Source organism: Lepidochelys kempii, chromosome 9, assembly GCF_965140285.1.
Source record: "Lepidochelys kempii isolate rLepKem1 chromosome 9, rLepKem1.hap1, whole genome shotgun sequence".
NCBI classification, from domain to species: domain Eukaryota; kingdom Metazoa; phylum Chordata; order Testudines; family Cheloniidae; genus Lepidochelys; species Lepidochelys kempii.
This window is the reverse complement of record NC_136388.1, coordinates 9,521,403-9,534,073: the sequence shown is the minus strand read 5'-3', so window position 1 is coordinate 9,534,073 and position 12,671 is coordinate 9,521,403. Positions and strand designations below refer to the sequence as shown.

Genomic DNA, 12,671 nt, shown 5'->3' with positions numbered 1-12,671 from the left:
AACCAGGTGTGTAGGGCGCCAGGTAGCGGAGATCCCCTTGGGGCAAGCCCTATCTGTGAGTAGGGCTGGCTTGGCAGGTTTAGGACCACCCAAAAAAGAGGCCTAGGTCTTGAATGCCGTGATAAGGTTTGGATAATACCTGTAACATGCCTTGCACGTTTCAGATTACAAGCCTGCGCAGCCCTTGCCTCATTCTCCTATCAGCCCAAGAATTGCGTGCCCCCCCCCCCAAAAATTCCACCCCTTCCTCTCACCTACTACAAGGCCGGGTGTTGCCCCCGATTTAGGGAGCGACAGGCAGGCGCCGCCCCCGCCCGGAGCTGGGGGCCACATCCCTGCGGGAGCACGGGACACTTCACCCCTTGGTACTACCTGGGTGGGGGGGGTCACCTTCAGGGATCCGCGGCCCTGGCACAGGCAGGGCCCCGGGGAGCCACGCCCCCCCCGCCCCTCACAGGTGCGCTCCGGACCCCCCCACTTCCCGGAAACGCTGTCCCCTGTGGTGCGGCAGGGGGGGGCAACGGCACCGGAAACGCCCCCTCCCCGCCCGAGCGGAGGTAACGGCGGGGCGGGGCCGTGGCCGAGCGCCCCGTCCCGCGGGGAACTGCAGCGCGAGCCGCCGCCGCCTCAGCGGCGCCCCTTTCCCGCGCTCTGCCCGGCGCTGAGGGGAGGGGGGCTGCCCCGCCCCCATCACATAGTGGGAGAGGTGGGGGCGGGGGCAGGCTGCCCCGCCTCTCTGTGCTCACCCCCCCCCGTCCCGCGCTTTTCCCTCAGCCCTGTGCGGGGCTGGGGATTGCCGGCCCAGGGGTGTTCCCAAACAGGCACCATGCCCCGTACCACCTCAGCCCTGGGGCTCCCTCCCAGCACCGGGGCCTGCAGTCGCCGCCCGCTGCACTCGTGCCCCCCCAGGGCTGGCTGGGACCCTGCCTGCCTTAGGCCCAAAAGCCGCTGCTGGGGCTGTTAACCCCTATAGGTCCTCAGTGGGGAGGGGGTAGACAAGGGTCAGGAGTGTTTTTAGCACCCTGCTCTGACCTAGATTTAACGCCCCCCCCACCCCACCGCCCCTCCCGTGTCTGAGGGGTAGCCTTGCTGTCTGTGCCTGTTTTAAACAAAACAAAACACAACCCCTGGCTTGATTCAGGCTGGGTAAAGTAACCAGGCAGAAGCCTAAGGGCATGCTCTGCATGCAGATGGTAACAAAGAACTCGGGTGTTTTAAGGAGTTAACTGTCTAATCTGTATTCCAACATCTCACGCCCCCCCCCTCCCCAATTGCTAGCCTAAAAGTCACATTTCTGTCTGAATCTTTTTTACCCTTCTATTGTTGAGAACTCTTGTAAAATTACTGTAAGTGAAAGATTAGAGAGGAAATCTTCCCATTCCCCACCTTCACTTTGTGCATTTGACCCTCCTTTTGACAGCAATTTTGCTGTTCCTCCTCCCCCCCACACACATGTAATCAAATCAGTTTTTCTTCTTTTTAAGAGACCCATGTAACCAACAGTGAGAAGCTACACAGGGATAGAGGTAAGAATGAGACCTGTAATAGAGACTGGAAGTAGGGGAATGTGATTTTTTTTTTTCTCTTTCCCCCATAAAAGTCTCTGGGAACTGATCAGCTTTCTAGGTAAGGATGGCTCTTTTTAGAAACCCTCCATGTGTATCATTTTTGCTTTCTCTGGCCTTTTCATTTTTATGACAGTTCAATGTATGTAGAGGGGTGGTTCTCCCTGATCTAGATGTACACAAAGACGAAGTGGCTTTCCACTAATAACTTACTCCCAAAAAAGAACAATTGAATCTGCATATATAATTGCTTTTAGGTTAATATAGCTCCTTACTAAAACAGTTTTGTTTCTTTCCCCTTCCCACCTTTGATAGATCTCCACCTCTCTGAAGCAAAGGAGTATGTAAGAAAACATCAGCTTGGAAGTGTACAGTTTATTTCAGCTAAAGATGGTGCAGAGGAAAAAATCTGCTCTGCAGGTGTTGTCCTTTAAATGCGTCTGCATTCTTTCACTCCTAGCAAAATGGCTTTTAGATGACTTGTGAAATCTGTGCACATAGCTGACATTACAAGGATACTGTACAAAAGACAACATGCATTCCAATGGACATCTCTTGTGAAAGGGAGTTTCTATGCTTTCAAATGAAAAGAACACCACCCTAAATACACTGATCCTTAACTGGAACAAGTATTAAAGGGACTGCATCAGAATGTTTGTTAGTGCCAGGAAAGTCAGAAAATGCCAGTTTGTGCAGATACTTGCCACTTGCTTTGTATTGTCTCTCATGATTTTCTGGACACCACTTGATAATCATATTGTGAGCCACATGAAGTCCTATTCTTACAGATACCTCATAAATAGCTACAACTTTGTGAATAATAGCCTGTCCGTTAGCAGGGACAACTTGGACAGGGTAGCAAGATACCAATATTTGATCAACCACAAGGAGAAATGTCAACAGCAAGAGGTCCTCCTTTTATTGTTTGTAAAGACTTCTCCAGAAAACCGGCATCGGCGAGATGCAATTCGACAAACCTGGGGTAATGAGAAATATGTACATTCTCATCTTAACGCCAACATTAAAACTGTTTTTGCTTTAGGACGACCAACAGATCATATGCAGAGAGCACAGATGCAAAGAAAACTTCTAAAGGAAGACCAGAAGTATAATGATTTGATCCAACAAGACTTCTTGGATACTTTTCACAATCTTACCCTTAAGTTACTTTTGCAGTTTGGATGGGTGAATGCATACTGCCCACATGCCAAGTTCATTATGTCTGCAGATGATGATATTTTTATTCACATGCCAAATCTTGTTGCATATCTCCAAAGTCTAGTGGAAATTGGTATTCAAGATATCTGGATTGGGCGTGTCCATCGTGGAGCTCCTCCCGTGAGAGATAAGACTAGCAAATACTATGTTCCATATGAAATGTACCAGTGGCCTTCTTATCCTGACTACACAGCTGGAGCCGCATATGTAATATCAAGTGATGTAGCAGCTAAAGTATATGAGGCTTCACAGACCCTTAATACAAGTCTTTATATAGATGATGTTTTCATGGGTCTCTGTGCCAATAAAATGGGAATTGTACCACAATATCATGTATTCTTTTCTGGGGAAGGAAAGGCTCCATATCATCCCTGCATCTATAACAAAATGATAACCTCCCATGGACATGTGGAAGACCTTCATCACCTTTGGAAGCAGGCAACAGATCCAAAAGTCAAAAGCTTTTCCTCTAGATTTTTGGGTAGACTATATTGCAAAATAGTTAACATTATGCTTCTTTGCAAACTACACTATGAGGACACGTATCCCTGTTCAGCTGCATTTTCCTAATACTTGAATATCTGCATAGAGATTCACTGAGCCAAAATGGAGTGACAACTTTTAACTGTTTATCCAATATATACATAAGTAAACATGAAAAGAGGTAAGATTAAAATGTGAATAGATCCCAAATTATTCTGCTCAGGAACTTCATCAGAATAACTCTCTATTGCTGTGTTAGTTTCCACATACTGCACCCTGTATTTTTACACTCCTTTTCAAGGGATTTAAGTCTTGAATAGATATTAACTGATTTCATTTTTTTAGATATTGAAAAGCCTGTGAAAAGTAATTGAACTTGGGAGTACAGAATTTGTCAATAACCCTTGTTAATTGCATTCTTCCATTTGAAAAAGAGTATGTAAATTAAGGCACATCGTTTCAAGGCAATGACTTGCAGTTGATGCGCTACTTAAACATCCATAAATAGCCCTTTCCAAACAAAAGGAAATGATAGTTCTGGTACCATGAGTAGAAGAGTAGGATGGCAATTTAAAGTCTTAGTAAACTAGTCAAATGGTCACCATTTCTGTATACAGTTCAGCAAAATGACTCTTTAAAAATCAAAATAATCCACAAATGGTGCTAGAGGTGAAAGCTTGCTAAAACATTTTGCTCTCTTGAGGTTACGTAAATCCTGCACAACATTTGGGTGGGGGGAAATGGCATTCATACTGTCCTTCTAACTGGTGCTTTCAGGTAATACACGAGCTCTGTTTAGAACAGGAATTTACAGGAAGGTACATTAATAACTTCTGCAACACTACTTCAACTACAGCAACATTTTGAAAATTAAGTAACTTTTTTTTAAATCTGAAAACGCTTTCTGAAGTGGTATTTTTAAACACTCCAGTCAGTCATTGGTAAACTAAGAGCATGTGTATTGAGTATGGCCTTCCAGGTGTCTCTTTCAAAAATACACTTCTGTCTCCCTAGTTAATTTTCAAGAGGGAAGACAAGTTAAACTTCTCCATTAAATAACTCAAGGGAAGTCTGTCATAACGTAGTTAGTTCAGATTATTCAAAAAGTTGAAGAAGCCAAATTTGTGCAAACATGAGCACTAACAGAAAGATGTGAGGAGCTGAAAGTAAGGGTAGACTGCACAAAGAAGGGATAGGGTGAAATATTGATTGTAACAGGTAAAGATGCAACATTTATTAAGAGAATTACAAAGAATCCACTAAATTGTCCTCTCTTAATCTAATTGGTTTCAAGAACAGATCTTTGTCTTATGGCCATGTGAAGAAGTCCGTGTCAAAATAGAAAATCTGTATCTTTCTCTTTAACCAAATCTATTGCATATGTTACTCTTGCCTCTTTAACATGAGCAAAAAGCTTAACCTTCAGTTTACAAAGGCTAGAAGTAGGTGCTATTAAAACCCTGACCACCACCACCACTGTTTGTAACCTGATGGTTCATAACCATGTCCAAAACCTCTAAAACTGAGCTCTGGGAGAAGGACTCAATGCTCTTCTTATCAGTCTGGTTGTAACAATGTTTCCGTGTACTTTGTGGACAACTATTTGTTAGTAACTCTAGTAGCCAAAGCCACAGTAGCTGTTTGGATACTGATAGATGTAGATGCAAGTGGTGTTTGTCTCTTATTTTGAGAGCTGTTTGACATTGGTATGAGTTCCAATGTGAACAGGGTCATAAAATCACTTCACTTCAGAATGCTTGAATTCAAATCTTCATCCAGTGACATAGCAGCAGAAATGCAAAACAAAGGCTGGAAATGATAATGAGTCTGTCACTTTTTAAGTGGAACTTTGTCATGTTCTAGGAGGTGGGCTCTTCAACTCCAAGAGAGGTGCTACTTGCTTTCTAAGAGAATATCCACATTAGCCTTTTTCCCCAAATTTCCCAGCACTGACAGACCAACAATGCTGTAGATGACCATGTGGGAGCACTAAAGTAGACCAGTCACCGTATTTAACTCTAGCTTTGCTCAGAGCAGGTCTAGATGATATGCTCACTTACAACGCAGGCAGCTGTGTGCACCTTCTTGTTTAAGCTAGTGCTCGCTCTATTGCCACCATCTGTAGGGCTGCATCAGTGGTAGTACACAGGCATCTTGCGGGAGGGGGGAAAGGCTAGTGTCAACAAGATCCAGGAGAGAACTTCTGTCAGTTGGTTATTGGAGCATGATTGATATTTGCCTCTATGCAAGCTACTCTTACTCTTCCAACTGGGATAAGAGCTTGATATCTACTAGAATGAGTAATCATACAGATTAAGTGGTTCTCCAGAGTGAAGGGGTAAGGAAACTACTGGACTGACCATAGTTGGATCCAGGTGTTGACTATACAGAGAAACCTACAAAGCAAGACTTAGTCTATTACCACCAATGCAAAAGTGATGGCTGTAAAATGAGAAATTTATCCTATCCTGCTGGATAATGTTACATAATTCTTCAGCTCTAAAATGTTTACAGCAAAACAAAATCCAGTTAATCCATGCTCTTAAGAGGTTGACTTATACTACTCAAAACTAGTTTTGCTTAACCAATGTTGAAGTTAAATGGCAAAATTACTAAAAATATTACAAGTTATAGATCTAAATTCCTGAGAAATCTAAAAATACATTGCACTGTGGAAATACTTTTATAACTGGTGGAAATTTTTTTGATTGCACTAGCCACTTTGAATTGACAATAACCTGTGGCAGAAATGACCTGATAGAAATCCCAGCTAGTATAAAATAGTTTAAATGCAGTATGCTTTTAGAGTATACAATTAAGACCCCAATCCTGCAAGCAAATGTAGAGATTAACTTGACTCACGTGAGTAAAGTTAAGCATATACTTACATGTTTGCAAAATTGGGGCTTAAATTAGCATTTATAACTTGTAATTTTACTTTACTTTAAAACTTAATCTGCCATTGGGTGAAAAGATCAGTGTCCCTCTTGACCATTGAAATGCTTTTGTTTACAGCCGGTCTGTTTTGTTAGGAATATTCCTTATCTTAAAAAGGACTTTGTTTGTAATTTGGCTTTTTATTATGATGTTTTGCTGCATATTAAGAGAAAGTGTTTATAAATTTGAAGAAAATATGATGGCACTCCTTTCAAAGAATGGAGAAGCTAGAAAATTTCTTAACCTTTTGGCTCTAAACATTGACTTAAAATTTGTACTCCTTCATTTAGGTTTTTTTTGTTTTGAGAGAGAGGCATGTCAGTGCTCCAATGCAGGGCTTTCATGTTTTATTTTCACAATTAAAACATGCACCAGCCTGAATGGTCACTTCTTCTCAATTAGCAGTTTTGACATTGTTGCACAAAATGTTTAATGCTGAAATTGTTTTTACCTGTTTGTTTGGTTTGCATCAAGTTTCCTTTGATATTACTAATTTTTATACAAATATTTATTCTTGAAACTTTTTGCTCTATCACAAAAGACAATTGTTTTTGTAAAAATTTTCTGTTTAGAATAAACAGGTTTTGTGTAGTGTTTTGTTTTTAAGCTGGTAAACCTTTTTGGCTTTCAGAATTGCCCTTCTTGTACCTGACATCCTCAGCTTCCGTGCTTTAAAACTGAATTCTGAATACACCGTTTAGTCCCTTCTTGAGAGAATACCTGAACCCCACATTAGTATGTGCTGGGTTTTATTGTTGTTGTTTTTTGTCTTTTTTTTCCTCTGTTTAATGTGTTGGCCTTTTTAACTTCTCCTTTTGGCGTGTCATCTCTGATGGAACACACACACACCTTTTTGCTCACCCCTGAGATCCCATGTTGCATTTACCTGTCTTCCACTGGAGGACTCTGTGGAAGACTCCCTTAATGATCCAGTGATTTGGACTTTGTGTTTCTTGTTAACTGACAACTGGGATTGCTGTTCAGTTTACAATAAGTTCCCTCCCTAAGATCTGAAAGCTCCCCCAGCTTGCTTTCCAACATTAACTTTTTCTACAACTTTCTTTTATGGAACTCCTCAAATAGTTGCTTTATTTTAAACCCACACAGAGACCTTCAGTAAGAGAGGAACAAATGAATGTTCATATTTGGCAGATGACTGTTGTTCCTCCCAAATGGAAGTTTTAGGCGTCAGTGAGGTAGGTTCTTCAACTCCAGGAGCAGTGCTATTTGCATTCTAAGAGAATGTCTCTGTTAGCCTTATTGGGAACAGATAAAGTTAAAGATCCACATTACTGCTAACCTTCAAAAGTGGTATCCCTCTCAATACTAGGAACAAAATTAAGTTAGTTTTGAAAATTCTTTAAAATTGCTGTTTATGGAACTAGTTTAGAGTATCCTCCACACTATTGCTTTGTTAAAAGTCTCTGCTGCTCTAACTTATTAAATCTATATTCAAGACTGCTACTTGTCTTCTAGAGGCTTGAAGATTTTAATATTAGTTTTAAGAGATGTCAATATTTTTAACTCACTACCTTTTTTTAAAAAAATCATTTTTATTTGATAAAACTCCCATTGACTTCTGTGGAAGTTAGGAGCCTAAATACCTTTTGAGGATCTGGGCCTGTGTCCTGAACCTTTTTTGGGGGAAAAAAGCTTTACATTTTTTCCCCCCCCAATCCACCTGTTGATAAGGATCTTTTTAGTTTTGACATGCATTTTAGTTTCTCCCTTGTTAATGGATTATATACTGGAAAACTGACATTGCATTTGACAGCATTTTGTATATAAATTAAACTAAATGAAAAGAAAATAATGTTTTTAACTTGAGGTGTTACAAGTAATAATAGTAAAGGCAAAATTCAGCCAGAAACATGGCTCTTCAAGTTGAACATCTCACATTCACCACAGATAACTTTGTCATACAACAGTCTTAAATCCATATTATTTGTGGATTGGGTTTGCAAATCTGAGGAGAGAAAATCATTGAGAAAACAATCTCTTCTACAGTTCTGACTCACACCCATCCCCAAGATAAGCATCTGACTAGGAGCTACGAACTTGGAAATGACATCAGTTAATATAGGTTCATTTCAAATAAACAAATAACCCTTACACCTTTTAAAATCTGCTGCCTTTATAATGGTATGGGCTTCAAGAACAGTGCATCTTCAGCACCTGCAATATTATGTACATGGAAATCTAGGCTTTATTTCCTACGCTCTACTGTAAAAACTTTTGTATTGAATAGTAGCATTTTTAACAGAAGTGACCGTGTGAGGTAGTAATAAAATGCCCACATACAGTAGAGAGGATTGAAAAATGCATATGGAATATAAACCTGACTGTCTCCAATAAAGTTTCAATTCAGCACACCCACTTAATGTTTCACAAGAAACATACTAAAATTACTTTTCAGATTAAATATTTACCTATTTGTTTTTTTAAATCTCTCACAAATCTAGGTTAATGGCTATGAATTGCCATTAGACAATTTTGTATGAAGATCTAGAAGATATATGGACAATGAAGAGTCAAGGAACTACACCAAGAGGAAAACAGAGGGAAGGAGGGCTGGATCAGTTGAATTTTTTTTATCCTAGATTTAATGAAAGTAATTCTATTTCACATAGAACTATTTGTTTGTTTTTTTTTACTGTCTCCGTGTGGTCTGTGTTCAGGATCATGCACTCAAACTTAATTCCAAGTTTATTTCACAAGTCTTCCTAAAATTTAGAGACCGTGAGCCATTACCATATGCACTTAAAAAAAAAAAAAAAAAAAGCCACATACCTTTAACGTTTCCTGGTCACACACAATCTTCTCTTACTAAGGAGTTATTTAAGCCCATGATACTTTAAGATATTTATATGTAAACTTCTTGAAGATGAATATGCAAGCTCATTCTTAGTTAAGACCACAAGTGCCATTTTATATAAATAATAATCCTAACTTTAAATTTAACTGATAAATGCAAAATGAGCCTCCTTTATTTACAAAAATATACTCTCCCTCATACCTTGGTTTTGATGACTTTTCTTGGGCAGAATCCCAAATGTGTTTTAATATGGTGGGTGACTGACTGTCCTAATGGATGATAAATCTAGTCTTAGAGAAAACACATACTTTTGAGAGATGTACTATCCCTGAATAAAAAAACCTGCCTTCTATTAAGGCAAAAGGAAAACATTACTTTCTGTCGCTAACAAGACTCCTCTGCATCCTTACCTCCTCCTAGTGGAAAGATTCTCCTCACTTTCACTCATCACCAGGACTCTGCTGGACCCACCTTGACTGGCTTCGTGCATCACTTCAATCTGAATTAAAAATAAATTTTAAAAATTAAATGGTTGTAATTTGCTGACTGAAGGCTCGCCTTTCAGTTGCTTTTTAAAAAGCAAAAAAGGCAGAATTTGACACTATATATTTAAGTAAATCAATTGACAGCTTATATATTTAACAACTTTGACTTCAATAATTAATGTATGCGGGTTTTTTTTTATTTAAAGCTAACTTCTTACATTTTCTAGAACATTTTATAACCATATGTATTACCTGTTTTGGCTCTGAATTTTTCCATTTATCCTATTGTGAGGAAAACTACTCTTGATACCAGAGACATTCTTGGCTTCTTATAAAGTTTTTATAATCTTCATTCTTAGCTCATAACATATGAGATCAATGTTGTTCTTATATCGGGAGCAACTCTTCATACTTATCTGCCTTGAATAGGAATATCACAAACTTAATTCAGCATTTTATGGTTGCTTAGCATGTTATTAGGCATGGTGGGGTTTTTGTCTTGCCTGAATGACGTTCCCGTTCTTTAACTGAATGCAGTTTAGTTTGTCTTCAGATTTCAAAATTTATATACAATGCAGTACAGTGAATTCCAAGGAATTATGGGGTTTCTTGTTCTTTTTGGAACGTTTAGAATCGTTTTGCCATTCTTTTGATGATGATGATATTATTTCAGAGGCTTCTAACACCTTGGATTTATAAAACAGGAAAGGGTGGATACTGAAATTACCCATGGTTAAGCATTGCACTGTCAATGATCTTTCAGTATTTAACACCATGAAGTAGCTTTTATACAGTGTAGATAAATATCAAAATACTTTTTACACAAAATAGCTTGGTAATTCTCTCATTGGCTTCAGGGGAAGCCTGGGGTGTTCTCTCCTTTTCTGGTTCTGAAGACATGGGCCAAAACTTGCTTACCTTACTCTCAAAAATTAATCCCCCTTAAACTGAGTGGGACTATTCCTCCTGTGAGCAGAATTTGCTCTTTCAGTAGTGTCTTCCATGAAATTCATTCTAGTAATTTAATCTCCATCCTTAGAGGTTTTTAAGGCCTGGCTTGACAAAAGTCCTGGCTGGGATGATTTATTTGGGGTTGGTCCTCCTTTGAGCAGAGGGTTGGACTAGATGGCCTCCTGACATCTCTTCCAACCCTAATCTTCTTTGATTTTATGGTCCCTGCCCTGAAGAGCTACCTTACTAACTAACTGAGATGAGAGAAAATAGGACAGCAGTTCAGGTAAGGGAGTGTTTGGGAAGACCACTAAAGGAAAAGTTTAGGAAGATGTGTATGTTAAGGAGCCACTCAGAGGGGGACCATGTACTTAGCAAACAAAAAGTGATGTCTTATGAATATAGAGGATCACAGGAGAGGGCATGAAGCTGAGGCGAGGGAAAGGACTGGAAAAAACAGATGGCTGTCCGCAGAGTAATAGTTAATTATACTTGTATATTGAGCTAGATTCAGGGAGAAGGAATCTTCCCTTTGCTTAGTATCCAGCTTTTTAAAATTATGTCTGGTCAGGAGTGGGAGACAGCTCCTTGATGCAAATGAACTTACTACTAGTGCCTTTCACCTTTGAAAAAGTGAGGTCATAGTGGTGAGCCATACTTTTGCCTGCCAAGTAATGGTCTGGGGAAAAAGAAAACAAGGGGTCGGCAACCTGCGGCATGCATGCCAAAGGTGGAACGCAAGCCGATTTTTTTTTAAACTGGCATGCTGCTGCCAGCCAGGGTCCCGGCTGCCGGCCCCGCTCAGCCTGCTGCCTGCCTGGGTGAACGGAACCCCAGGCCCGTAACAGGCTGAGCAGGGCCAGCGGGCGGGACCCCCGGGCCGGCAGCGGGCTGAGCGGTGCTGGCGGCCGCGACCCTGGCTGGCAGGAAGTAGCGGAACCCCAGACCGACAGCGGGTGAGCCACTGACGGTCTGGGGTACTGTCTGCCGCCCAGCTCAGCCCGCTGACGGTCTGGGGTACCAGCCACCAGCCCCTTGCCAGCCAGGGTCCTGGCCATTGGCCCTGCTCAGCCTGCTGCCGGCCTGGGATACTGGCCCCGCTCACCTCGCTACTTGTCTGGGGTTCCAGCCGCCTGACCCCCTGCCAGCTGGGGTCTGGGCCTCCGCCCTGCTCAGCCCTCCTGCCGGCTTGGGGTACCGGTAGCCAGCCCAGGGCTCTGCTCCTGGCCTGGGCCCAGAGTTCTGCAGCCCTTATCAAAAATGACACTACAATTAGCTTAAAAACGTAAACTTTGTATATTACAGTAATCGTTAAATTATAATAATACATAGGTTTGATTAAACAAAGTAGTTGTACTTATGTGCCTGTGCTTAATTGGTGTTTTCGATCATTGACCTTCTAAAAAAAATCTCTCATGTCGTGCACCCCCAGGAGGGGCGTCATGCACCCCGAGGTTAAGAACCACTGCGCTGAACTAATAAGATGTGCATTTTAATTTAATTTTAAATGAAGCTACTTACACATTTTAAAAACCTTGTTTACTTTACATATAACAATAGTTTAGACATATAATATAAACTTAGAGAGACCTTCTAAAAACGTTAAAATGTATTACCAGCACACACAACCTTACATTAGCGTGAATAAATGAAGACTTGGCCCCCCACTTCTGAAAGGCTGCTGACCCCTGAACTAATCCAACAACTAACACCCCATGAATGTGAGTCATGCCACTTCCTAGGAGCATTGCAACAATGCAGCTGCATGACTACTCTAGTAAGTGTCCAATAAGAAGCTGCAGTTTGTGGGTGCAGCAGGAAGGAAAGTTTTTGCAATACTGTATATCTGGAAGGCAGATCAGAGGCAAGAATGGACTTAAGAAGAAAAAGTCAGTTAGTCATTTTCCTCTAGTTACAAAACAACGGCATGCTAGTGTCACCTCTTACCTCACTAACAAAACTATTTTTAGATTTCTCAGAGATGGATGTATATACAGTCCAAAGTACAAAGAAACATTGCCTGATATGGAGAAATGGGACAACTGTGATTAGACTCACCCTTTTAGGGGCCAGGCTCAAAACAAGATGAACACCACCAGCAGCCCCCTCTCCTGCTTTTCCACTGCCTTCTGAACCCTAGCTGTCCTTGTGATTTTCCTCCTCCCCTGACCCGCCTCCATACTTTTTAGGTAGAGTCCAACAGTTAATGGAGAAGTA

General features: G+C 41.1%; 2 protein-coding genes across 7 annotated transcripts in view; one reads left to right on the top strand and one right to left on the bottom strand.

The window, feature by feature from the left end:
• The window catches only part of B3GNT5 (UDP-GlcNAc:betaGal beta-1,3-N-acetylglucosaminyltransferase 5), a 33,905-nt gene extending 30,438 nt beyond the window's left edge, over nucleotides 1-3,467 (top strand). The window contains exons 1-2 of one of the 2 annotated variants that reach the window (XM_073359260.1): nucleotides 613-1,526; nucleotides 1,881-3,467. In XM_073359260.1, coding sequence (XP_073215361.1) covers nucleotides 2,217-3,353 — 1,137 coding nt within the window. In that variant the 5' untranslated portion in view covers nucleotides 613-1,526; nucleotides 1,881-2,216 and the 3' untranslated portion in view covers nucleotides 3,354-3,467. Of the gene's footprint in view, nucleotides 1-612; nucleotides 1,527-1,880 lie in introns of those variants that run through there. The other variant, XM_073359262.1, reaches the window with a different exon arrangement.
• MCF2L2 (MCF.2 cell line derived transforming sequence-like 2) overlaps nucleotides 1-12,671 on the bottom strand; it is a 319,822-nt gene that overhangs the window by 132,195 nt on the left and 174,956 nt on the right. For all 5 annotated transcript variants that reach the window (XM_073359253.2, XM_073359256.2, XM_073359257.2 and 2 more), the window contains exon 15: nucleotides 9,429-9,517. In XM_073359253.2, coding sequence (XP_073215354.1) covers nucleotides 9,429-9,517 — 89 coding nt within the window. The remainder of the gene's footprint in view (nucleotides 1-9,428; nucleotides 9,518-12,671) is intronic.